Here is a 27854-nt window from a genome sequence, read left to right on the forward strand (position 1 = left end):
TCAACATTATTAATTTTATCATTATACTGTACACAAATAGATATACACAACTCTTTCTTTCTCTTTATATACATAGTGCTACAAATTCATGTCTCTGTTGTCTGGTGTAGGTCTCTGGTCTTGGCAGATAGTATCAGTGAATGGTATACAAGTGAGATACTGACATGCATAACAGTTTGGCTGAACCACATAGAACAGAATGAAGAATAACGTGTACAGGGCAACAAAAATTGGAATACAAATTGCTACCAAAAAAATCTTGATCTTCCTAAACTTGTCCTTTTGACCTTTTATGACGTGGTAGTCTTCTCCTTCATAGAGAGGATAGTATGGCACAAAGATGGCACTCAAAAGGAAGCCAGCTACAAGACCACCAAGGTGAGCAAAGTTATCCACATAGGGGAACAGTCCTAGTATGAGGACAACAAGGATGATGGCTGTGAGCTTGGCAATTTCATAAAGAGGATGGTTAAATCGTTTCCACTCTAAAATGATATAAACTATCAGTGTTGCCATGGTTCCCATGATGCTACCAGCAGGACCAACCTGTAGAAACAAAAAACAAGTAAGCACATATATATATACACACTTCACTGTATGTTATATTTGAGTATTACAATCATATGCATGCTCTGAATAAGCATACAATAGAACATCTCTATTTGATACCTAGGACCATGCTAAAGTTCCCTATAGAGAACTGTGTTGATTATGTACTTATGCAATTGAGAAGCAAGTGTCCTGAGTATCAAGGTGTCAAATTTTGAGTAGCTGGTGATAAAATCTGTCAAGTCAATACTGTAACTCTGTCCTACTATCAAATAGTACAGTGGTACTGTTTAAGTAGGAATAACTGCGAAAATGATGCACATCGCCTAAAATGTTGCCTTTAAAAATCATCTTAGAGACATCTTACATTACAAAAATTACGGAGTATTATTAGTCCACCAAATACAGCATTAAAAACAAGAAAACACTTACAGGTGACTGGACATAGAATTTTAAACAAATCGTCCAAACTCAAATTTTTGCTTGCCACAACACATTTGCAAGGCTGGAGGCCAAACAAAGCAGCATACGGCCACCATTTTATGCCACAATAACAAAATCACCAGTGGCATGTGCATTTTGGGGTTCCAACCCTCTGCACGTTGTCTTTCAATCAACCTGGTTGCCCATCTTGAAATCGTATTGAGGCATTAATTTCCATATCAGCACTTTCCTTGAGCAACACATTTAGACGCCATAAAATTATTATTTAAAGTGCTTAAGCTACTATAAAAGGTACTGAACAGCTGTAACTTTTTATGTCCATTAACAATCTAACACTTGGAAAATGTCTACCTCTGAAGTTGTGCAAAAGTATATTTGCAACTATACAGTTACGACAGAACACGAACTACTCCATAGAACATTCAAATACTCTAATAGAACAGTCTCCTCGGAATGGCACACTTACCACTGGTAAATAAGGAATGAATGTTCCACTAAAGATGTTACCAGCAAATCCACTACCAAGGTAGATCAGACCAATCCTGAACCATCCGATGTGCTTCTCAACATCTCTCATTATGAGGGCATGGAACACGATAGTGAAGAGGAGTTGGATCCAACTAGAAATAAAATATTACACACCTTATCAGGCTACACCATAACCATCATGACAAAGGTCATGTCACCATATCTATATATCCAATAGAATGGGAATGGATCGGAATTTTACTATTACTGGCTCGACCCAGTCATGTGATTTGTAGAATCATTACCAGGTCTGGTTGATGTTAATGACCACTACAGGGTTACTATCATACAGTACGATAGTACTGCTGTATAGCAGAGACCACAAAGGAGTAGGCGTGGCCCACAAAATAACATTATCCAAAAACCAGCCTCAATATTCTCTGAGGACGATGAGGCAGTATTGGTTAGGTAAAACTAAGCCCAAACAAGCTTTCAGATTGACCCGAAATACTTTCAACAAGTTGCTATGGAATTTAAAAAAAAAATTATTTAATGAAACGTTTTACTGACTGAGTAACTGACTGATGCCTTCAGACAAGCGTAACTCGATAACAGCTATGGCTATGGGCTTGATTTTTTCACTGTTTGGCGTCACTTCTGCCCGAGAGGTGCCTTTTGGCATACCGCAGTGCGTACAATGCATTCTTCATGGACTTACCAGTGTCCTCCTTTGTGTCCCATTCATCTTTGCTGATAGTGAAAAGTGTCGATTTGGCAGTAGCACGTGATGGCTTCCCTTTGTAACGGGAATCGTCAGTGGTATTTTGATTGCAGAGGTGCTTTTTGAACAGTTCTTGATTTGTACTGCTGCATAACAGGTTGAACATAGCTGACAACGAAGCGTAATGCATACTTCACTTTTCAGACAAAAATTGATATAAATGCGGCGCACGGCATCATTTCTTTCTTTTGGTATGCGGGTATTGTAGAGGTGCTTTTTTGAACAGTTCTTGATTCGAAATGCTGTGTAACGGGTTGAACATAGCTGACAACGAAGCGTAATGGCTACTTCACTTATCAGATGACAATTGATATAGCTGGAGTGCGCGGTACCATTTCAGATGCGGTATGCGTGGGTTCACCAGTCAAAATATACAAAAAGTTAAAAAACAAGTACACGAAAAAATTGGAATTTTCAACTAGAGTAGGGACCATAGCATATCGATAAAAAAGTATTGAAACAAGTTGGAGTAGTCCATGATATTAAATCACAGTAAAACAATAAAAAGTGTTATATCCCTACTGTGCATTTCCGTTATGGTATTTCCTATATTGAGCACAGTAGGGATATAACACTTCTTATTGTTTTGCTGTGATTTTAACATCACGGACTACTCCACCTTGTTTCAGTACTTTTTATTGATGTGCTATGATCCCTACTCTAGTTGAAAATTCCATTTGTGTGTGTGTGTGTGTGTGTGTGTGTGTGCGTGTGTGTGTGTACTTATGTATGTATAAGCACTAAAAAGGGATTTATCTATTTATTTCTTTGTGAATGAAGGTCACCACTGGTTTTGGGCATTCAACAGAGTTCATAGTTTCAAGATTTTGACTTAAGGGTCTTCAGCTTTCTCACAGTAACTTTAGGTGTGAAGGAAAGTTAGTGTTTAACAACTGGAATAGAGTTTTATACACAGCACTTAAAAACATACAAAGCTCTAAATAGAAGCTCTAAACATGCAAACAGTTTCGCTGTATCAGAATGAGTGTAGAGGTGCATTATCAACAAACATGTTACGCAGGCATTTCCATTCCATTCTACATCCAACTATTATCTATGTTATCTTACTACAAATTATTAACTTTAATTTTCTAACTAAAGCAATGCATATACAGTATTTGTCATAATTTATTCACTCATTACTACCAACACAACGTCACTTTCTATAAATCTATACATAAAGCAAACAAGACTAATGTAAAGACATAATACTGTAATACAAACAATGGCGTGATTTTTCTTGCTCACCCTGCATGAAGAAATAGTGACAACCATATTCGGTAGAACTGGTCTGGTTCTTCTTCGTCAACAAATTCAATCAATCCACATGTATCAGTCAAACAGTTTACCTATGCAAATACAAACAGATTTCTCAATGCAAGGGTGGGGCGTACTCTAATAACAAAAATATACCGATGGAAGCACATTCTAAACAATATCAGTATCATACAGTACAACAATACTGTGTATTAGGGATCATGAAGGTTTGGGCTTTTCTGGCCACCCTAAAACCATCCTTGCAATACTTTCATGATGCCTCTGCAGTATTGGTTAGGTATAATCAAACCCAATAGTGCCATCAGTGCGACCTGAAACGCTTTCAAAAAGTTGCTTGTTTGACATTGCTTTAGCCCAACAGGTACCTTGGCATGCTACAGTACGTATAACACACTTACCTGTGTCCTCCTTTGTGTTCCACTTATCTTTGCTAACAGCGCAAGGTGTATTTGCAGTAGCACAGTGTGATGGCTTCGACGGGAATTGTCTGAGTTTCCGTTGCCACTGGATTGATTGCAGAGGGTATATAAAAACATAAGAATTTTAAGGATTATAGAAATAAAAGTAGTGCAACAAGGGAGCTCACCTACACCTGAGGATATACTGGTGGACATTTAGTCCCTACTTCAACCTATACCCATTAGGTCCACTACAATATCTTCAGAGGTAGGCAACCTCCCTTGTCTGACTACTTTTTATTTCTTTGATCCCTAATCAAATTTAGTTTCCTTGTACTTGTTTGTTTACTATTTTTGTAACATTATTATGACTGGTGAACCAACACATACCACATTTGCAGAAAGAATGGTGCCAGGCTTATTGTTTTCATCTGAATGTCCATCCCAACTATCAATTACTGAAATACCGTGGAGTGGCCATTAATTCTACTGAAAGAATTTTTCAAAAAGTTTGTAGCAACCTATTGGTCAGGTCGTACTGAAGGCACTTTGGGTTTGGTCATACCTCACAATAGTGCCATGGTGCCACATGAAGGCATTGTGAGGGCGGTTTCCGGTAAATGTTTTTTGTGAGAAAGTGCAAACCTTCATGATCCCTAACATACAGCACTACTGTACTTGATATAAGCACATCATGACTTTGATGCCCAACCAGATCAAAGATACGAAACACTTTGACTCGTTATATTAAGCGACACGAAACATTTTATTGTGGGTTTTAGTTTACACATTAGGCAAGGCTAAGTGTGGTTGGTAAGTTTAGATCATTTGACAGTAACTAAATAATAGTTAGACACCAAGACCAAGGGAACTAAGCAATTTAGTAACCCTGATGGCCTGGGCTGTAGCGTCCCGAGCGTAGCGAGGGCGCTACTAGGGCCAGAGGGGTTACTAAATCACTTAGTTCCCATTGGTCGCGGTGTCTAACTTATTTAGACTATGGTTTAAAGTATGTACCTTTATAGCCAGAGCATGAGTGTGGGATGAAAGAGCAATGGAGAACAGCAGAACGGTTTCTTCTTACAGCGCCCACAAAAACAATTATTCAATCTGTTACCAGATTAATGGCTAGAGCTACAGTAGATACACTGCTTAGTTTACTATTTGTCCAGAATTATTTGCAGAATACGGTATTACAGTATTATCAAGTACTCCAGTGTGCCTTTCATGTTATAGTTATTTATCATGTACAAAATTGCTTGAGGGTAGGTCACTAAGTGAACATGTGTAGGTGACTAAGTGAGCATGTCAGGTGACTAAGTGATTTAGTAAACCTATAAATGAGCCACACCATAGTCTAAACTACCGTATGGCTCCAAATTTTCGTAGTATAAAAATTTCGTAAAAAACCATGTTTTCATCAATAAGAAAATTTTCGTAAAAATAAATTCGTAATTTCAAGCCCTTTCGTAATTAAAAAAAAATAAATCGTGATGTTGCACGTACGTGCTTTTACGGTAATATGTGGAACACGAGTTACATCGTCGCGAAGTAGAATACTTGTGAAGACAAAACCAGAAGCACGGATGCTTAATGGATGGATGAGTACTGAGAAAAAAGCATCATACTTGTGTCAGAGGTTATTAAGTGTACCAAAAACGACTGGACAGGTAGTACGCTGAGCATTATTTTAAGGTTGAAGAGTAATTATACAACCAAGTACTAAGAATAATACGAAACGCGGTTAAAATTACGTCATAAATAAATAAATAAATAAATAAATAAATAAATAATTAATAATTAATGTTTGAGAAAACTACGAGGCCTAGAGACATGAACTAACCGGGGATAGATTCGCCTGTGAATGAAGGCACAAACGTATAATCGTCGCTCCTGTTTGTGCTGATGACTTGACCATACGTGTAATTCTATATAACGCCCAGTACCACACCCTTGCTTAATTACTTACATATTGCGCGAAGAAGATTAGCGAAGAAGATTAGTGATGCCCGTGCAGGAGAGCCAGAAGCCACTTGTGCAAACAAGAAGATTACAAGTAAGTTTTTATGTTTGTAACATCTCAAGTCTCCATGCCAGCTGCCAGTGGATTCATTCACGTAAATAAGCAATACAAGAAAACATTAAACTGACATATGCCACGCTCTTTACAATAAGCTTACAGTTACATATAAAATACAAGTAAACAATTTTGTCTTGTGCAGCTGGCATGGCGAACTTTCTTTGTGTTGGTGTCAGGCAATTCAATACGTGCTTAATCTTTTTTGCCTTCACCTGGCGTAGCTACTAGGCTCTAGTGGCTTGGCTGTCTTCCTTTATCTGGTTCATCTGGCTTGCATACGCCTACAGCATTGTGTAGCTATCTCCTGAAAGTTGTGTATGCATAACTATAGTGTGTCACCCATCACTGTGCCATTGCTACATCACTGATGAACCTTACTTAGCTCTAGTTGATGTTGATATGCATTGCTGTATATTGGCTAATAATTTTTATCTGCATGGTGATGTTGCCTATAATGTATTGCTGCATACAATACTGCAATAATGTATAGTTCTCTCCTGTATGTTTTGTATACATATACTTTGTACACATCACTGTGCCATTACCACACCAATGATGTACTGGCACTTAGCTACTGGTGGCCTTTAGTTACGATGCCACTATTGTGTTATATCTGTCACTACTGTGACATATTGAGTTGATTTGGGGATAATGCATTCACCACCTAATAGCCTCACCAGGGGGCTGTCACGTTGGTGTATGTACTTGGTTGTATGTGACGCGGTCCTAGTAATAATAATAATGATAATAATAGTAAATTTCATGTGATAGTAGCCTACTTGGAGATGGTATTTAACAAACTCCTTTTACACCAACACTATCGTATAGCTAAACCCTCACAAGCCTCGTGCTTTAACTATCGGTGGTTCGATTTTAATGCACATGAAAATTTTGTAATAAAAATTTTCGTAATTACAGTGCAATTACGAAAAATACGAATTTTTTTTTGCTACGAAAATTTGGAGCCATACGGTATATTGTAAGATGAATGATCTTTAAAACGATCACTTGGGAAAGGCATAGATGTGCACTTTTACCCACTGCGCAGGGGGCATGTCAGCCACTGAGCAGACCACGAAACAAGAAGAATTAAGACAACTAGGTGAGTAGCTTATAGTCCTAAGTACTTAATTTAATGTATTAACTCACTGTCACAATAGTGAAGGTTTAATGTAGTATTAAAAAACTATAGATCCTTTACACACCCAAAACGAATCCCACAATCAAAAGTTCCTGGCGTGTGTTAAAACATAATGACATAGGAATAACGTTCTGAGAGCTATTTGCCCAAGCTATTGAAATCACAATCAATCATCAGATACTAGTGTATAAAACAAATGGGATGAGTGTTCTATAATTCTTTCATCTATCTGGTGAGTGTGCCCTGAGTATATATCACTTATATCATGACTGCATTGGGATTTTACTGATATATACACCCAAATCCCTCGGGTCTACATCTCTAGGGGTAAGGGTGTATATATCAGCAAAATCCCTCACAGCCGTGGTATAACTATTACAAATTGCATCCATGGCAGCAAACACACTACATTAAAACATGCTTTCTATAAATTAAACTATTGCAAAGAACTAGTAAGAGTCCAGGGAATAGCAGGGGCGGATCCTCCAGAGTTTGGAAAGGGGGGGTGCACTTTGCTGAAAAGTTGAAGAGCAAAAAAAAAAAAAAAAAAAAAGAAGGTCACAGCAATAATGGCTGCCCTTTACCAATGCTTTACCAAATGTATTTACTATAAAGTATATAAAGATCCTTATTTATAGCTTCATAGTTAAGCTACACTGCCTCATGAACACTGTGGCTGTTTTATTAGAGTGACTGCTCTATTAGAGTACCTCGATCTTGTATGCAATTTTTTTTTGAAAGGGATGAAGGAAAGGAGGGGGCACATGCCCCCTGTGCCTCCCCCTGGATCCACCACTGAATAGGTTTACTTCATTGTTACCGATCTTGAATTCTATGGTACAATTATAAATCAAAGAGCTATAACTATCACAATATGATACGTACAGGTCATTATATCAAGCAAACTACAGTGGACCCTCAGTTCTATGAACCCAACATTGTTAGATAATGATAAAAGTGTTCAGACAACTGAATGGTTCAGATATCTGAAGCCCATATGTTTATATACAGAACTCTGATGAAGAACATACAAACGCACTTACATGAAGTTTAAATCCTTTAAACATAGTTAATGGTGGGAGCAGAACGCCAAGTCTCCTCCTGTCAGCAGTAGAACGGCACTAATAAGAAATAGCGCTTTAATAAGAAGATTGATGCATGCGCAGTTGTCACACGAGGCCAGCTGAACAGCCGCTAGTGAGTGTTACCCCCTTAAACAGGATGAAATCTAAGTCTAAGAAGAGAAATTCTACTGCCAAGGATGGCACTACGTCTCGTTCAAGACAGATGGACTCCGCTTCTACGCGCGGCTCTCGTTCTACTAGTACTCGCGGCTCTGGATCTGACGTTGCTACCACCCGTTCAAGTAAGTCCAAGACAAGCAACACACAGCAACAAGAGAAAGGTGATTCAAGCGCCGCCATCACAAGATCAACACGCAAGAGAAAAGCCACAGAGCCAAACAGCCAGCAGAGTAAACGCCAGAAGACTCGTCCTTTGACTACAGACGATATTCCTATCATCGTTGAGGCCGTCAGAAAGGCATTTCCAGAGTCGTCTAATCCCGAGCCCTTGGAAGAAACCGCCCACATCAACGATGGCACAGACTCCGAAGACAGTGATGAATTCGGTGAGCACAATATATATATATATATATATATATATAATTATATAAATTTAGTGTTAAATCCTAAGAATTCGGGTGCACAGTGCCTGTGATGACACTATGCAAGGGTGGACTCCCATCATAGCATCTTCCTTCCAATCCCCCCGCCCCTTCAGTTTGTGAGGTATAATTGCAAGAGACTGCATGTTCAGCAAATGCGCTGTTACCAGTGGGGCCGTCAACACCTCTTAATAGTGGCTTCACCATATTAAACACCAATCAATATCTTTGCTACTACCAAATGCTGCCACTTAATACCTCTGCTTACCATCAGAGACATGCTATTTCATTAGAGCATATCTGACAATCTCCCCCCCCCCCCCCCCCCCCTTCCAGCTGGTGTCTGTAGCATATTATATATCTACCTCATTCCTCCTTAGCCTTTGAGGAACTCCCAACTGCCAGAGAGCTAGAGCACATTAGAGAGAAGAGATCATCCCGACATTCACCCGCCCCCTCAGATGCCACACACACCAAACATCAGGTTGATCACCAATTACCTATCTTACTTAGTGACGGCTTACCACCAGTACCAGCCAGGTTGGTGAAAAGAGTCAAGCAAGGGATGTTTGTCGAAATGGCAGAGCTATTCCCAGATTACCTAAGTTCTGCAGAAGCCAACACCGGAGACCAACCCACTAGCTCAAAGACAAAACTCCAGGAGGTGAACAACATTCTTGACTGGATACAGTGCTTTGGGGTATATATGGCAATACTCTCCCGTTCTGCACCACAACGGGTTGCTGACCTGGTGGGCTATCAAAGCTTGATTATTTCTGCCTCACTATATTACCGGGAAGGTCATTGGGCAATCTACGATCGGAGATTCCGCCTAAAAGCATCTGCCTCCAATATAAAGAAATGGTCGGCCATCGATGTCACCATATGGAATACAGTATTCCCCGATCATGCTTTAGGAAATTATCAATCTGGCCGATCTCAACTGACAATCCCAGCTAACTCCTATCGCCTGCCCTGCCAACCAGCATTCAATAACAAGCAACAAATCTGCCTGAACTGGAATGAAAACCCAGAGGGATGCTCTCGCTCCACATGCTGCTATGAGCACATATGCTACCGTTGCGTACACAACCCCTGTGTTACTGACAAACGTCATAAGGCTATAGAATGCCCACACACAGAGAAGAGGGCAGCCACCCAACTACAAAAGGGGCCACCAGCATTAATGAGCCTATAAGCTCGCAGCACAGAACTTATTCGCTATGTAACTGTTCTTAATGTTGTTACTTTCATTTTTTTTTCTCCCCCTTTACCTTGCTTTAATTGTACCCTGCTTTAATTGTACATGTGTCAACACATTTCATTAATATTGCAATTTCCGATGTGCCATACTTTAATATTAAATATACCTAAGTTAGCACACTCGACGGCTTAGGCCACTGCATGCATTTCCACTTAACACAGATCTTTCCTTGCAACCTTCTCAAGGGAAAACGTCATCAGAATACACCTGAAGGACATCTGCAGCCCATATCAAGAATGGGTCCCAGCTTGGACTGCTTACCTTTCTGACTCGGCTGCCAACATCAAGGTACCACAGGAAGCTACTGCTATCACGACACCATTGATTCCAAAAAACTGGGCATTACTACTATCAAGCCATCCCAACCAGGAGCTAGCACAATTTTTCATTACTGGAATTTCACATGGCTTCCGCATTGGCTTCAAAAAACCTCCCAAGCCCCTTAAGTCAGCAAAACGTAACCTGGAATGTGCTCTCCATCATCCAGACATTGTTACACAGTACCTTGCTGATGAGATTGCCCAGCACCGGATTGCTGGTCCTTTCAAGCGACATGTCATCCCAGAAGCACACATAAGCAGATTTGGGGTCATCCCAAAAAACCACCAACCTGACAAGTGGCGTCTAATCATTGACCTGTCCCACCCAGCTGGTCGGAGCATCAACGATGGCATCTCAAAGAAACTCTGCTCCCTTACATACATCACTGTTGATTCCGCCATTCAGTACATTCAGCAACTAGGACAAGGCACTCTACTAGCCAAAATTGATATTAAAAGTGCATTCCGGCTTCTACCTGTCCACCCCTGTGATCGTCACCTGCTGGCAATGGACTGGAACCGTGACATCTACATTGATACTTGCTTACGTTTTGGACTTCGATCAGCTCCAAAATTGTTCAATGTACTAGCTGACCTGCTATCCTGGATACTCACACAGAAGCAAATTTCGCCAGTCCTCCACTACCTGGATGATTTCTTAACTTTAGGACCTCCAGGATCCTCAACCTGTACCCATAATTTATCTATTATCAAAGAAATATGTTCCACACTTGGTATTCCACTTGCTCTGGAAAAGGTGGAGGGGCCATCACACTGCCTCACCTTTTTGGGCATCACTTTGGACACCAAAAGAATGGAGGCTCGCCTGCCAAAAGATAAATTACAACGAATTCGCAAACTTTTGGCAACTTGGCTTAGCAAGAAGAGTGCTACAAAGAGGGAAATACTATCCCTAGTGGGATTGTTGCAGCATGCTACAAAGGTGGTAAAACCTGGTCGCAACATGCTGTCTTGCTTTCTTCGGCTTCTTGCGGGTCAGCGAATTTACAATTCCCAGTGCAAATTCATATGACTCTTCCTGTCACCTGTCCTTCAGGGACATCACCACAGACAGCAGAGATAACCCCCGCCTAATGAAAATTTTCATTAAGCAGTCAAAGAGCGACCCCTTTAGAAGAGGCGTAAACATTTACTTGGGTGCCACGGACAGTGTCATTTGCCCAGTAAAAGCTATATTACCTTACTTGGCTATGAGAGGTGGCCAGGCTGGGCCTCTCTACATGACTCAGGAAGGACATGGCCTCACCCGCCAAATGTTTAGTTCAAAGTTGAACTCCCTGCTGATCACACTTAAGCTGGACCAGAAGCATTACAATACCCACAGTTTTCGAATCGGGGTTGCAACTTCAGCGGTCCAAGCCAAGATACCTGACAGCCACATTAAAATGTTAGGACGCTGGCAAAGTAATGCCTATCAGAGCTATATCAAGACACCACCATCAGAGCTCGCCAAGCTAACTAAGAAATTGGCAACGAGCCTGTAAGTGGAACCTTCTCAAATAAATGTTACTCACTTTTTTTTTTCCATGTGTACTCCCTATACATTTGAATAAAGTAATGTATTATGAATCACTTATGCATACTCCCGTGCAATAGAAATACATAGACACGAATAAAGGAGTATAACAATATTGGGGGAGACACATAACACGTGTACACAATAGTTAATAATCATACACTACTTACCACAAGAGGCTACTTGGGTGAAAGGTTCCACCATCCTTCGATGGTCCCCCTTTCTGTGGCTTGAGTACAAGGAATTCGGAGGAATGAAAGCAATTCCCTGACTCCGAATTCCGCCTTACCCAAGTATCCATTGTCTTAAAACAAAAGAGCCCATACATGTTTGGCCACAAAAAATAGAGATAAATATTTATCCAGCAAAGGTAGTCGAGACCCCATACATTTACCAAACTACCCCCACAATCAATAGATCGTGGGAGGCAAAGAATGCTCATGGGACTGGTGGCTATTGATACATTCACTCCAAACAGGTGAGCGACCAACATTAAAATACTCTTAATAGAACAGTTATTTCCAATTTCAGATAAACGAGAATCAGATAATATCTGAGGGTCTACTGTAATACCAAAAGTGGCTGCACAAACACACATCCCACAATACTAACACACTACATACCTGAGAACACAGGTTTGCTTCCTCATGAAACTTTCCCTTCATGAAGTTACAGTAGTCCAGAGAAACTATAACACACTTGGCCAGTATACCAATACAACATGGACGTCCAACAAGGTCACAACTCAAGTGATCATCTTCTGACCTGGAGCTAGATGGCTGCGAGGAACGATGACACAGCTACAAGAAATAAGCAACAGGATTGAAAAACAAATTGAAATTGAAGTAACTGTATAATCAGAACATTTAGCTACAAGTGTGCTACACATACGTTCAAACACTGTATTTAGTACAAAGTGGCGCTTGACCGCATGGTTGGCAAGTAGTCGAGTGCACAATTTTTGTCTTAAAATAACTTTCTTCTTAGGTGCTCCTTATTTTTTAACATTTATTTCAACAGTGTGTAAGGAAAGTCATTTTCTCTAGGTTGGTATTCAAGTCCCATGCTGCATGTACACATGATAGCCTAAACTATGTATATTACTAGTAGAGTGACAAATGTATGTAACTAACTTTGAGGGCATTTTCTTTTTATTAACCGACTCACTGCCACATGGCAAAATTGCCTATAAACACCCGTAGCATCACTGTTTAAGTGATCCGTAACTTCTGTTGAGCCCCTGCATTTATTTATTATTAATGGTTATAATAATGTATATACATTAGGCCCTGAGGACTTTTACAGTGTCCATATCCTATTACTGACCAATAATTGTCTAATCTAGATATTGTGGGAATTGATATTGGTGCGAGAAACAGTAAGGAGATGGATTATATGGGTTAGGGTGGCATTGTTACTTCTTTGTATGTCATGAAATAGCGGCCTCATAATCACTTTGACTGTCAACAGATTAGCAATGAGTACTATACTCTCCAAATGTGCGATTCTATGTGTGGCTTCATGTAGACTGTTTATTGCACTTTAAAGTTATATAATTGATTTGTGGTTAACATTGTGTAAACAACAACCAGATAATCGAATTCCTTAGCTAGTCAATAGCAAGTAATTTGATATATGTGACCTAACTTTAGAAAACTGTCAATATCCACACAATTTTCAAATTAGTTGTTCTTTGTTTTCTACAGGGACAGAGGAATGGACCAACTAAGTTTCAGCTTCATAAGTTAAGCAACATTGGAAATACAGCACTAGACAACCGGATGAGCAAATGTACAGAAGCTATCAAGAAAAGAATCTACCAGTGCTTACATAAACCATCATAACTTAATGATACAATGGCGTACGGAATTGAATCTTTGCTCATTGCGTTTGCCATGAATCTGTGCATCCACCAAGGTATAGTTTTTGCCCCAGGCATGTTTCTGTGTTTGAGAAGGAAGACAAATCCACTGAAAAACGATCGTCGGTAAATTCTTTCGTCACTGCAACGTAAACAAACGTCTGTAACTTTGAAATCCTTTTGTGTATGGAGATGAAACTAAGATTTTTGTACTCCCGATGAACAGGCAAACACAATGATGCCCAGTTTTTATCCATTGGAGGCTTAATTCGCCCGCCAGTGAGGCGATAACAACTTACATAATTTTTTTCTGGAGCTTGCGTTTTTTACGCATAGCGTTTTATTACAAAGTACTATTGTATGTATATTGACAGTTTTCCAAAATTCGGTCACATATTATAGTTGTATAGGATTATACTGTATGGTGTATAAGTTATAGCAGTACAGAAGCAGTAGACTGAAGCCTCTACAAAAATGGCATTTAGGGGGTTAAATCCATTTGTCATTAGGAGTTCATTGATTTATTTGCACTTCTCTGTTAAGCATTTTTTAAAACCACAAAATCATGACACCAAACATTCTTAGCTATACAATAGCCACCACCACACATAAAAATGTCTTTTGAGTTGGAAAAGTTTTACAGCAGTTAATTTATGACCAACTTTGTTCCACTGTATTCTAAACAAATGGCCTACTACAGAGAGCAACAGAAAACTGAATGATTTATGCAATTAGATAACTGAATGAAGGACTACTGCACAGCAGACCACCTTAGAGTCTAAACCTTTACAAAGAGATGAGTCAAATGATGACCCAATTATCCAACACATCACCCCATTAACTGAAAGGAACCCCATAACACAATGAACAGTTTTCAGTAGTGATGAGACAGAGCTGCCTTTAGGTTGCTCTCTATGCTAACAGTACTTACTGGCCATCTGGTGATGTCTTCACTCCAGACATGCGGTGGCTCAGATCGTGGACTCTCACACGTCCTAAAATGTATAAACACATAGACACTGAAAAAAGGGACCTCTTTATAATGGCCACCACTAACCTTGGTGACTGTCCGCATACAACTCTATTTGGGTCAGCAGAGGTGTCATTGAAAATAAATCGTGCAAACAGATTCTGAAAAAAAGAGAAAAATGCTACCAAATTTAGGCAGGGAACTAAGAGTTTACACTAAATGTCCATTAACTCAATCACAAGTGATTTGCTCATTACATAGGAAACATTCCTAGGGAACATCATTAAATATGCATGTAATGGCTTAAATAAAAGCACCTGGCAATAAAACTGCACACCTGCCATTAAAAATAATAAAAATAAAAACACAGTGCAGTAATGAAATAAAACTCAATTGCCAAGTAATAGAGTAATTTTACAAGGACAATAGTAGTCAGTAAAAAAAAAATTATAAGATAAAAGTCTTTATAATTGAGAGCCCATTTTAAACCCAACTAGACCAATTTGCTTACCGTACAATCTGATCGATTGTTGACTTGTACACAACCAAAATCACTATTCCTAATACAACATCCTGAATTGCTCTCTTCAACACGATCTTCTTCAATGAGGTCAATAAGTCTCTCATCTCTACGCATACACGGTGCATATCTGGCCCCAAGTAAAACTAAATCTTCCTACATTAACAGAAAAGTGATATTTAAGTGGAGTCTGTTTAAAGCCCAACTCACCTGTGAAGGTCCAATCCAAACATTAGTGGTGATTGTTCGCTGGACAGGTTCAGCACCAAGATTGGTACGTACGATCTGATGGAAGAGATTAAGAAATGCTTGTATAGTTGTGTGACTACGTGTGTGCGCGTGTGTATGTGTGGGTGTAGGATTCAATACGTACATAAGACAATGAGCCTATCATTCTGAGGATACGATGGGATCCCCATGAAAACAGCAAAAGCTTTAACCCTTGACAATGTTTAGTCACATATACAGACTACACAATATTATAGCATTACCGATGCAGTTTCTGTTTGATAGTCGAAGCCATAAGGAGCATGCCCATAGACAGCCGCAACAACAATCATTACAAGAATATGTACAAATGATACCCAGTAGGTGAAGAATGGTCTACAATAGACAAACAAATACAATCAATAACATGTAAAAAGAAGATACTTAAACAATAAAACTTATAATATACAATAAACATTTCTGGTGGCTTTAGCATTTTAGCCCTTAAACCCCCCCCCCCCCCCCCCCCCAAAATGCTTTTGTGTAATACAGTGAACCCCTCATAACGGACACCACTGAATGGCAGATAGCTTCTTTATAATGGACATTTAATAAAGTCCTAAATGCAACTTCCAATACCTGTGTGTATTAATGCCCCCCTCAATAGTAGACACCTCTCTATTCCATAAACCGGACACTGCACAATTCTCAGACATAACAAGCACTACAGTACAACACCTCGCTAATCGCGGACACAAGTAACAAAGGTTCATTGCCAGTTACAACAATCAATTGAACTACATCATTTAATGCAGAAAGCACCGTCTCTGTATTGCCTTATCTAGAAAGTGTGAGACAAAGCACTGAAGTTACGAGAAGCTATATGAATGCGTATGGAAGTACTGCTGTTAATGTTCTTACCCAGGTCTTCTGAAAATAGTAGCTGGTGCACTTGATAAGTGGGGTCCGGATAACTGAGGTTCCACTGTATGTCAAACTGATCATATCTAGTCACGTGGAACCATAACCCAATTGGTCTAGTTTCGTACATGAAAACTGATTATTAGAAAACCTCTTAAATAAGGACACCTCCATATGAAGGACATATTTCATTTCCCCAATGGTGTCCGTCTTAGAGGGGTTCCACTGTATGTGTTTACATAATTATGGGCATGCATGGTAACATTAGGTGGGGCAACTTAATTCTTAGTCTAAAACTACACATTGATCGAAAGTTTGTTCACTCGGCTACTTGGAAAAGTTTAAATGAACACTGTAACTATAGCAGCTTACTTGTTAACGAAGCAATGAACGACAGTAACTTGCATTTCCATGCTTAAAAATTCTTGCCATGTGTGCAATTTCAGTTGTGGGTTTTATTCACGTGAGTCATATATGGCCTGATAGAAAATTTAATGGCGAAGTAAACAGAACTTGACACAAGGTGATAGGAGCAACCACAATTCAGTTATGGACCATTTTATAAAGGTACTAGCATTGGTACCTGTGCTACGTGCAGAGACCATACCAGTGGAAGATACAATGGTTTCAGCTGAATCCCCCACTGAAAATAGGTACGCTCCCCAAATCAATTATGGAGTGGGCGCAAGTAGGTATAATGACCTAGTTTGTAGACCAGCAGCCAAGTGCGCAATTCATGTTCGCTATAATAAAAGCTAACGACCTGTAGTTAATCATTTGATACCATCCTAGCAATAGGCCGGAAGGAGGGCTCTTCATACATAACAAGCGCTTCTAAAAGCAAGTTGATATGCTACTTCTAAAATCAGGCGTCATGCAGCAAACAAACCTTAATTAACAACGTACTAAACTAATATTTATTTTGGTTTGTTGCTACATACAAAATTGAATCATTACATTTAGTAATTTGTATTTTGTAATTGATGAAATATTTTGTAATTCTGTAATTACATTGCTAAGCACTGCTAAGGAGGTGTACCTCGAACAAACCACTAATAATGCACAGAAGTATTTTTTAAACTGTTTTATAGTTTGTCCATAGCATTTTCTTACACAGGCAAATCCTCAAAACTGCTCTTTGTTTTCGTTTGGGTATGTACGGGCACGCCTCCTTTTAAACTCAAAGGAATTCGTTATACCTGATAGCCTAGGAGGCCAGCTGTGTTGTTTTTCGGCTATTTGACACCCGTAGAGCCCATTGGGAAAGGACTTCACCACATTCTTATACACTCGCTTCACCCGTATTTCAAACCAGCATGTATTAACTGCTTTAAAGCATACCTTACCTGCCTGGAAGTTTAATACGGGCTCTATATGGCCTTTATTTCTCACATAAAGGCTGTTTTTAGTGAACAAAGTTTTGCTCACGTGGGTGCGGAAAGACAAACAAATATACACATACATACAAACACACACATATTTTTCGGAAAACAATTTCAGTAAACTAGGGCTGTGCCCACAGCCGCGCCTGGTTTAATAATTATCATTTTACTGACTTAAATCTGATTGCTGCTAATTCTAGATGCTTCACTTACATTTTCTAAAGGTTTCAATATAATGGTAGATTAACAGAGTGAATATTTTGTTATCAAATTATATTACTAGCTAAGCTAGCTAGCTACTACTGAGGTAGCTATGTATGGCCGTTTATTCAATCAAAAGTGTTACCAAATCCAATCTCAGAAGGCTAATTTTTCAAAATTTTCCTGTGGGGGGCATGCCCCCAGACTCCCCTAGTCGGAGCATGCTTTGCATGTACTTCACACACTTGTTGAGTGACTTCCACTAATATCCACATAAGAATAGCACAGATGTTTAAACCTGAAACCCCCTCTGAGAATTTCTATATCTGCCACTGCACACTAAACATCAGCTACATTCATGTCCTGCATCATGCATAGTGATATTGCTTAAAGTACATACCACCTTGCAAAGTATACCAAAATGATGTGAAGCATACAAGTATTCCCTGGACCTTTAGAACTGGCTAAGAGAACTGTAGTGATGTGTCACTTAGCTACCGCACACCCAGAAATTCTTGCGGTATGTATATTTCATGGTTTTATTATTAGCCAGGATTTTCATGTTTTACATTTCACGGATGCCTCTTAGCCCAGAATTTTCGTGTTTTAAATTTTACGGATTGCTGTTGCTCGATTCGAAATTTTTGTTCTCAACCACACAGCTACGAAGGGTCTGCCTTTGTTATTTACCTCAATCATTGTACAGCACATCTGGACCAAGTAGCACAGTAGTGGCAATCTCTGAACGAGGCATACTGGTAGTCTTGTAGTAGACCAGCTTTGTTTGTGAGCTACGCCCACTTTAAAATCGGGAAAGTGTGATATGGTTTTAAAGCATATGTGGAGTTCACATATGCCTACAACACTATCACACACCAGGAGCCACACTGATTCATTAGTTTATTAGTAAGGTGAGTAGAAGTTTGTAGAACTTACAGAAATTTTCATGTGATAAAATTTCATGGTAGCTTTACTGACCATGAAAGTTACATGCCACGGAAATTTCTGGGTATACGGTTATGTTTACAGGTGCAAACAATGTGCATGGTGCTGTCTGCTATACATTTTGATGACATTTAACTTCTTGACAACAAAAGACATGAATTCATATTATTTAATACCATACCCTATGATGCAGGACTTGCCATATTGTGTATAGCCATATGTGCAGGACCATCTCCACATAGTTTATGCAATGGAAACCAAGCACTAAATATTGGTGCCATTCATGTAACTTTTTCATGCCATACTGTACCTGCCTACCTGTGTTATTAAGGGCCTTTGTACATTATTAACTCCTGATAATATTTAACAGTAGACTACTTCACTGTATGAAGGTGATAACAAATGGTATAGGTTGTAGTGTAGTAAAGGGAACAGGAGGCAGTATAGTATTAACATACGAAACTCAGCCTGCACCGTAGAGCAGCTACTGATGCTACATCCTACATTGTGTACTAATTTTATTGTAAAGTTAAATCTCATTTAGACTACAAGTTTGATACTGGATTTTGAATGTGGTCTCTAAATCCCGTAGTGCCACGCTTGTGTCCAATAGAGACCACACTCTAAGGTGATATAAAATAGGCAAATACATGCCTGTAACATTGGCCTGTAACATTGGCCTGTAACATTGGCCTGTAACATTGGCCTGTAACATTGGCCTGTAACATTGGCCTGTAACATTGGCCTGTAACATTGGCCTGTAACATTGGCCTGTAACATTGGCCTGTAACATTGGCCTGTAACATTGGCCTGTAACATTGGCCTGTAACATTGGCCTGTAACATTGGCCTGTAACATTGGCCTGTAACATTGGCCTGTAACATTGGCCTGTAACATTGGCCTGTAACATTGGCCTGTAACATTGGCCTGTAACATTGGCCTGTAACATTGGCCTGTAACATTGGCCTGTAACATTGGCCTGTAACATTGGCCTGTAACATTGGCCTGTAACATTGGCCTGTAACATTGGCCTGTAACATTGGCCTGTAACATTGGCCTGTAACATTGGCCTGTAACATTGGCCTGTAACATTGGCCTGTAACATTGGCCTGTAACATTGGCCTGTAACATTGGCCTGTAACATTGGCCTGTAACATTGGCCTGTAACATTGGCCTGTAACATTGGCCTGTAACATTGGCCTGTAACATTGGCCTGTAACATTGGCCTGTAACATTGGCCTGTAACATTGGCCTGTAACATTGGCCTGTAACATTGGCCTGTAACATTGGCCTGTAACATTGGCCTGTAACATTGGCCTGTAACATTGGCCTGTAACATTGGCCTGTAACATTGGCCTGTAACATTGGCCTGTAACATTGGCCTGTAACATTGGCCTGTAACATTGGCCTGTAACATTGGCCTGTAACATTGGCCTGTAACATTGGCCTGTAACATTGGCCTGTAACATTGGCCTGTAACATTGGCCTGTAACATTGGCCTGTAACATTGGCCTGTAACATTGGCAACACATGGGTGTTTAAGGCTAGTAACAGCTATACTGCATTAGAGGGGGCTTGTTTGTACTTATCAGCACTGGGTGTTCTGATAACCCGGACCAAAAGTTGATACATTGAGCAAGCTAATTCCTACATCTTTTTACAATTGTACCTATATCTATATCTACAGTATGTGCATGCTTAAGTTGAACGAAATGGGTAGGTGTTTGCTTACAGTTTATAGAAATAGTTCAAGTGAGTTTTGCTGTACACCCTTGAAATAAAAATGCTGTAAATGACGAATGGTAGCAGTCAGAAGCTTCATTTTAACAATATAGAATCTTCTGGTCAAGGTCACCATGTGTACAGGAGCATATGGATGCCAGTAATAGATGAGGTGCTTCTTTGTAAATGAGAACGATATAATATTCACGATCTGTTTGCAGTTGCTGTGCACAAAGGATCCATCATTGTAGGCCACTGTCTAGTGCTTTATTAACCACTCCAATTAATGCAACAGCTGGCGAGAAGAATGTGTGAATTCAAATGGAATGTAGACAGACAGATAAACAGTTTTTCATCTATAGATAGATACTGTAGATAGATATATAGATAGATAGACAGATAGATATATCATACAGTACGACAGTTCATACAGTACGATAGTAGACGTGGCCCACGAATAACATCACCCAAAAACCTGCCTCAGGGATGACGATAAGGCAGTATTGGTTAGGTAAAACTAAGTTTTCAGAAATCCTTTCGGCAAGTTGCTACGGAATCTTAAAAAAATAAAATTGTTTAATGGAATTTTCTACTGACTGAATAACTGATTGACTGATACCTCAGACAAGCGTAACTTGATAACGGCCAAGGCTACGGGCTTGATTTTTTCACTGTCCGACATCGCTTTGGCCTGAGAGGTGCCTTTTGGCATACCACAGTATGTACAATGCATTCTTCGTGGACTTACCAGTGTCCTCCTTTGTGTCCCATTCATTGTTGCTGACAGCAAAAAGTGTCGATTTGGTGGTAGCATGTGATGGCTTCCCTTCGTAAAGGAAATCGTCCGTATATTTCATAGTGGCTTTTTTGATTGCAGAGGTGCTTTTCGAACAGTTCTTGATTCGAAATGCTGTGTAATGGGTTGAACATAGCTGACAACGAAGCGTAATTGATCTTCACTTTTCAGATGATAATTGATATAACAGGGGCACACAGCGCCATTTTAGATGCAGTATATATGTCATAATAATTATTTACAAAAAAAATTAACAAACAAGTACACAAAAAAATTGGAATTTCAACTACGGTAGGGACCATAGCACATCAATAAAAAGTACTGAAACAAGTTGGAGTAGTCCATGACATTAAATCACAGTAAAACAATAAGAAGTGTTATATCCCTACTGTGCTCAAGATACCATAATGGAAATTCACAGTAAGGATATAACATTTCTTATTGTTTTACTGTGATTTAATATCATGCACTACTCCAGCTTGTTTCAGTACTTTTTATCGATGTGCTATGGTCCCTACTCTAATTGAAAATTCCAATTTTTTTGTGTACTTGTAGATAGATAGATAGATAGATAGATAGATAGACAGACAGACAGACACGTAGATAGATGTGAAGGATTTCCATGTTTCTTTAGCAAAAAGTTACTTACACGGCTAGCTTTGGCCTCACTGTTTAGTACTAGACTAACCCCAGGTATCATTTTAATCCTTGTTACATCACAAGTAGGATGATGTAAATTGTGGATGGACACTTCAAAAATTAGTGCTTTTCACAAGGCATGCATATTTCTAAGTCTAGATCTAGTTTTCTGGACTATGTGGGTTAAACGTAATACAACTTCTGCCATAGATACTATAGTACATGTATGTGTGTGACATTAACTATCAACACAACAGCCCTTAAGACATGTGCACACATTTGGGAGATCAGCATGATTCTCATACAACTTCCAAAAATTATTCCTAAACATACGAAAGACACGTGCTTGGTGTGAACTGTGAATGTGCAGTGTCCCTGTAACTAATGTGTACTTATATATATATACAGAGTGTACCTGTGTTGGTATAGCTTGTCTAGTCGATCGAGAGCCGACTTACTGACACGACGATAATCAAAACGCAACACTGTGCCAGCAAGCCCAAGACCATGAAACTCCCGATTGTGGCTCAGTGGATCAACCTCAACAGTGTGCTCCTGTATTGGACGTTGACGTGGAATGTGACTAGGAGGATCCCTAGAGAATGTACAATATGGTTATTGGTGAGTAGTGGTATTGAGTGCCACGAAGTGTGTGTAGTGAACAATATAACAAACATCACTAACAATCTGCCAGAAGCTCCATCAGTAAAGTCTTTTGAGTCCTCACCAAAGAAGTGATGCTCTTGAAGTTTAGGCTGTGGATGACAATGGTACAACTTGTACAAAACTAAGTAATGACTTGATTTCATTGTTTGTTATACCTGTAGGCCTAGTGGCAAGACTATATAGTAACTTCATTGTTCAACATCATACAGACACAGACGGACAGACAGACAGACAGACAGTCACACACACGCGCGATTTTAATGGAGTACCAATAGCACTGTGGATCAGTAACCCCCAAACCAGAAAGATACCTCAGTAAGAGATGGCACAAAATAAAATGGAGGAAAACAGTATAAACAAATATATGCAGCATGGACAGATAGATAGACAAACTCACTACTATAGCATCAACATCATCCTCATCTGAACTTCCCTCAATCTCAAAGAAACGTTCTTTAGGCTTTGGTTGAACATGAGGAGCAGGTGGTGGCTTCTAAATGATGCACAGTAGAGAATTATTAATGCAACAAAGCCAAATATTTGTACAAGTCAACTTCATATACACATAATAATTATAAAGAGTGTTAATTTGTAAATGGCAAAAGTACGATAAAAGAAGACCATGGTCCATACACGTGCTGTACTACTCATAGTGCACAAGCTTTAAGGGAAGAATAAAATTTGCATCTTGTGGCGCTTATGAGCTCCTGATAAAATTGATGGATTCTGTAAACTATTATACATTCATGACCGACAACGTATCATTGCAAGAGGCACTGATACAAAATGTACTAATTCACAAAATGCTGTAAAACATTACAGACTGGATGTCCAAAGAACTCTTTGCTGGTAACCACTCATGGCTGTAACGAAAAGAATCTACTGTATGGAGTGACTATATGGGTACACTGTAGCAAATCCTCTACACAAATTAACTCAATGTACATCACTGGACAATTTATAACACAATTGTGATATGCATACTCACCCCTTCCCAGATTCTCTGTGCAACATGTTTTATTCCACGCCACGCCAGCGTCCACACATGAGGCTTTGGGTCGGGTGGTACAACAACCACGCTATCTGGATCACGCCCTGTCCTCCTAGCTGCACCAGGTTCTCTCTCTACTGAAACTAAGATAAGAACAACATGGTCTATTATTACAAGTACACAAAAAAAAATTCAACTAGAATAGGGACCATAGCACATCGATAAAAAGTACTGAAACAAGCTGGAGTAGTGTATGATATTAAATCACAGTAAAATAATAAGAAGTGTTATACCCCAACTGTGCTTCAGATATCATAATAAAAATGTACAGTAGGGATATAACACTTCTTATTGTTTTACTGTGATTTAGTATCGTGCACTACTCCAGCTTGTTTCAGTACCTTTTATCGATGTGCTATGGTCCCTACTCTAGTTGAAAATTCCAATTTTTTTTGTGTTAACTTTTTTTGTAAATAATTATTATGACTGGTGAACCCACGCATACCGCATCTGAAATGGTGCCGCGCCCCAGCTATATCAATTGTTGTCTGAAAAAATTACGCTTCGTTGTCGGCTATGTTCAACCCAATAGAATCAAGAACTGTTCAAAAAGCACCTCAGCAATCAAAATAGCCACTATGAAAAATACGGACAATTTGCAATATGAAGGAAAGCCATCACGTGCTACCACCAAATCGACACTTTTCGCTGTCAGCAAAGATGAATGGGACACAAAGGAGGACACTGGTAAGTCCATGAAGAATGCATTGTATGTACTGTGGTATGCCAAAAGGCACCTCTCAGGCCGAAGTGACGTCGAACAGTGAAAAAATCAAGCCTGTAGCCTTGGCCGTTATCGAGTTACGCTTGTCTGAAGGCATCAGTCAGTAGAAAATTCCGTTAAATAATTAAAAAAAAAAGATTCCGTAGCAATTTGTTGAAAACTTTTTGGGTCGATCTGAAAGCTTGTTTGGGCTTAGTTTTACCTAACCAATACTGCTTCATTGTCGTCTGGGAAAAATGAGGCTGGTTTTTGGGTGCTGTTATTTCGTGGGCCACGCCTACTCCTTTGTGGTCCCTACTATACAGTACTATCGTACTGCATGATATTCTGGCTTCTTTTGGTGTGTGTCTCCAATATTGATCACCTAGCATGGCTTTCAGCCAGGCCCTGTGGCTACTGGCCACCTGGATACAAACCAAAATGAAATATGGCTTTTGCTTCTCACAGATCCCATTTGACTTATTTATTTTTTATTTATTAAGAATTTACAGCACAAGTACTGCAGGTCTGTAGGACAACTGGTCCAACAGCCTGTTTAAAGTTGTTACATAAAGTATGTTTGAAAAGGTGGAGAAAGGAGAAAAAAACATGACTGGACCTAAGCAGCCTTGAACCTACAGCAATCTGATCAATGCTCGAACACTTACAGGAGTCTGCCAGGAGGTCAGGATGTTTTCTCCTTGTTAATTTCAAGTACATATATCCATAGGAACTCTATAGAGAGTGACTTATTATCTCAAAGTACTCCATGAGGAACCAAATGGACATTTCTTTTATTAGGTTATTATATTTCCTTAGGAAGTGGTGAACTGCAGGGCAAGCCATTAATATACATATATACTTCCCTGCCAAAATGACCTCAGATAAAAACTAGATTTATGCTAAAAACACTGTGGGACAAACTAATGTGTAAGACTTGCTAGATGCACATGCAGCTAGCTATAGGATCAGTACCTAATACTTGAATTGGATGATATTTTAACAAAGACCACTGTATGTCACTGTCAAAAGGAATCAACACTCACACTCCAGTATTATAAAATGACACCACAGCTATCAGTATGCTGTGTACAATACCACTGTGGCATGTCAGTTCACCTTTTATTAAATATTAACTCCTAGCTACATCTCTAATGGTGATAGAGAACTGTTGATTGGTGCTGATAAAGTCAAGCATTTATTTTGGGGACAGACTGAGGTGTTACTTACCACAGTTTTTGGAAACAGTAGCATTACTGATGATTTACTACATCGTCACCCCATCTATAGCTACAAAAGTCTTTGAGATCTTTCACAAATGTATTATAAACAATGTTTACCAAACAGTGGCTGAATTGTTTAGCAGCAGATTAATAACTCTTTAAAAATAACATTCATTGATAGAATAAATCATCTACTGTGCAGTCATGTCCACAAGTATACACTTGGAAAGGAGACCACTATTATAGAATGTTCGTCTATGAAAATAATGAAACATGTGTTTAGTACGCAAGCTCTCTATATAGGCACATCAGCATGCTCTTATAGAAGTAACTCATAGCTATTTTACATTTCAGTGACCTGAGACAGTGAAACACTCACTACTATAATTTGGTGCTAGAGAATTTGTCAACCTAGGTTACTACTAGAGGAGTTGATGACATACATATTATTCCTAATCAAAACTTGTGGCTTGTCAAAACAATGTCAACAGCAGAAAAATTAAACTCCTCAAACACATGAAATACCCACCACAGGATAGTCACATGATAAAACTCTATAGTGTAATGGTGTTTGTGATTGTGAAGCCAAACACAGTACCTTGTAGTGTTCTCTATAGCAACTAGTCCATACAGAACTCCTATCAGTTACTAATAATGTACACACAACCAAAGTAGGGATCCTCACCAAATCAGGGTAATTGATACTAATATAATATGAAGCCCTGTTCTAACTGCTAAGGTACTGTATTTACTTGGTTAAATTCCACACCTTTAATAGTCGCCGCACTTCACAATTGATTGTGAAAATAATGGCTTAAACATCGTTCATGAGTATCAAGTGGTGGTCGAGTTTGAATAGTTGCCGCATTGATTTTTGGAACTAAGGTAATAAACGCCACGGCCTTTAACCAACGCCACGGCCTTTAACCAACGCCACGGCCTTTAACCAACGCCACGGCCTTTAACCAACGCCACGGCCTTTAACCAACGCCACGGCCTTTAACCAACGGTATACAGATTATTTTAAAGTAATTTACCCTATATACTAGAGGTTATGTATGTGGGTGGAGTGTGGTAATTTAAGAAAATTATTTATTGCTCTTATGTACTCATTTACAAATCCTAAAACTTCAACGAGGCAGTGTTAGCTACTAACCTCTTCCTGCTCGTTGACGAGGTTGGGGTACCAACTGGTTTCTTGTTCTTAGCCTGCGGAGTCGTCTTTGACGCGCTTCCCACTTGAGCCGATCATCTTCAGTTTCTGTTGACTCAATACCAAATAACCACTCCAGACCCCTGTAGAATGTGAACAAAGGGTGGACCATTGCTTTTACACAAGCTCTCTCTCTCTCACACACACACATACACACACGCACGTACACAGAGTCTTAATCACAGGGTTTCAACATACAGTAGATGTGTAAAGGCATCCATTTTAACACTATGATGATATAGTCTCATGCCCAGATTTGAGGTGTGGCGCTTATAAGCCACCTCCAACAAAATAGGATCTGGGCATGACAATAAATAATATTTACTCTCCACACGGTGTAGGCATCCATCTGGAGTCCTGGTGATGACAAATACCAAATCTTTTATACAAATCTTTAACAATCACAATTGAATGACTCCCAACTGAATACAACTTGTTAGCTAGTGTATACAAGGCGTTGATAGCAAGCTTGTAAAAAGGTCTAGAGCTTTTTGCAGAGCTACTGACTATAAACTAGTAGTTGAATCATGTCACATTTCAAATAGCCCTAGAAAAATAGGGTCATCCACGATCAAGATTTATGGTATCAATCATTGGACTCGTTGTGCTCACTTAAAACACTTCAGTTATCCAGTCACACAAGAGGACAATGAGGTCAGTATGTACCTTACTGTAGTCTTTCCCGTGTAGCGAAGGGCACGTCCACCTTGATCGCGGATCGAGCGCCTTGTAGAGCTGTTTCTCCTCGGGAATCCTTCGCTAGCGTCATCCGCGAATGCTTCATCTTCTTTGCTGCTTGCCATTGTCTATTCCAAACTAGGCTTCTTAACTTCAACACCTACTGGCGTCTGTTTTGGTCAGCATAAAAAATTGCGGTAATCGAAAATAATTTCATATATCTTCGATAG

General features: G+C 39.4%; 1 protein-coding gene across 1 annotated transcript; it reads right to left on the reverse strand.

Annotated features, from left to right (window-relative positions):
* On the reverse strand, window positions 1-27834 carry LOC136250416 (inactive rhomboid protein 1-like). The gene is made up of 15 exons (XM_066042621.1): window positions 27613-27834; window positions 26890-27029; window positions 23745-23890; window positions 23154-23249; window positions 22775-22845; window positions 22506-22685; window positions 15769-15880; window positions 15488-15562; window positions 15269-15433; window positions 14845-14918; window positions 14719-14782; window positions 12550-12726; window positions 3491-3591; window positions 1460-1613; window positions 1-546 (listed from the first exon to the last, which is right to left on the reverse strand). Exons 1-15 carry the CDS (start codon window positions 27747-27749, stop codon window positions 79-81), a joined length of 2160 nt encoding a protein of 719 aa, XP_065898693.1. The 5' UTR covers window positions 27750-27834; the 3' UTR covers window positions 1-78.
* Window positions 27835-27854: the final 20 nt, after the last annotated feature.

The sequence above is a fragment of the Dysidea avara genome, chromosome 3 (assembly GCF_963678975.1).
Source record: "Dysidea avara chromosome 3, odDysAvar1.4, whole genome shotgun sequence".
In the NCBI taxonomy this organism is placed as follows: domain Eukaryota; kingdom Metazoa; phylum Porifera; class Demospongiae; order Dictyoceratida; family Dysideidae; genus Dysidea; species Dysidea avara.

Excerpts from the sequence above, each read along its gene's own strand:
- LOC136250416 (XM_066042621.1), bottom strand. The coding sequence starts at position 27,749 with ATGGCAAGCAGCAAAGAAGATGAAGCATTCGCGGATGACGCTAGCGAA. Across the intron at positions 27,030-27,612 it reads ACGGGAAAGACTACAGTAAG|GGGTCTGGAGTGGTTATTTG; the intron begins GTACATACTGAC and ends CACATTCTACAG. Across the intron at positions 23,250-23,744 it reads CACAGAGAATCTGGGAAGGG|AAGCCACCACCTGCTCCTCA; the intron begins GTGAGTATGCAT and ends TGCATCATTTAG.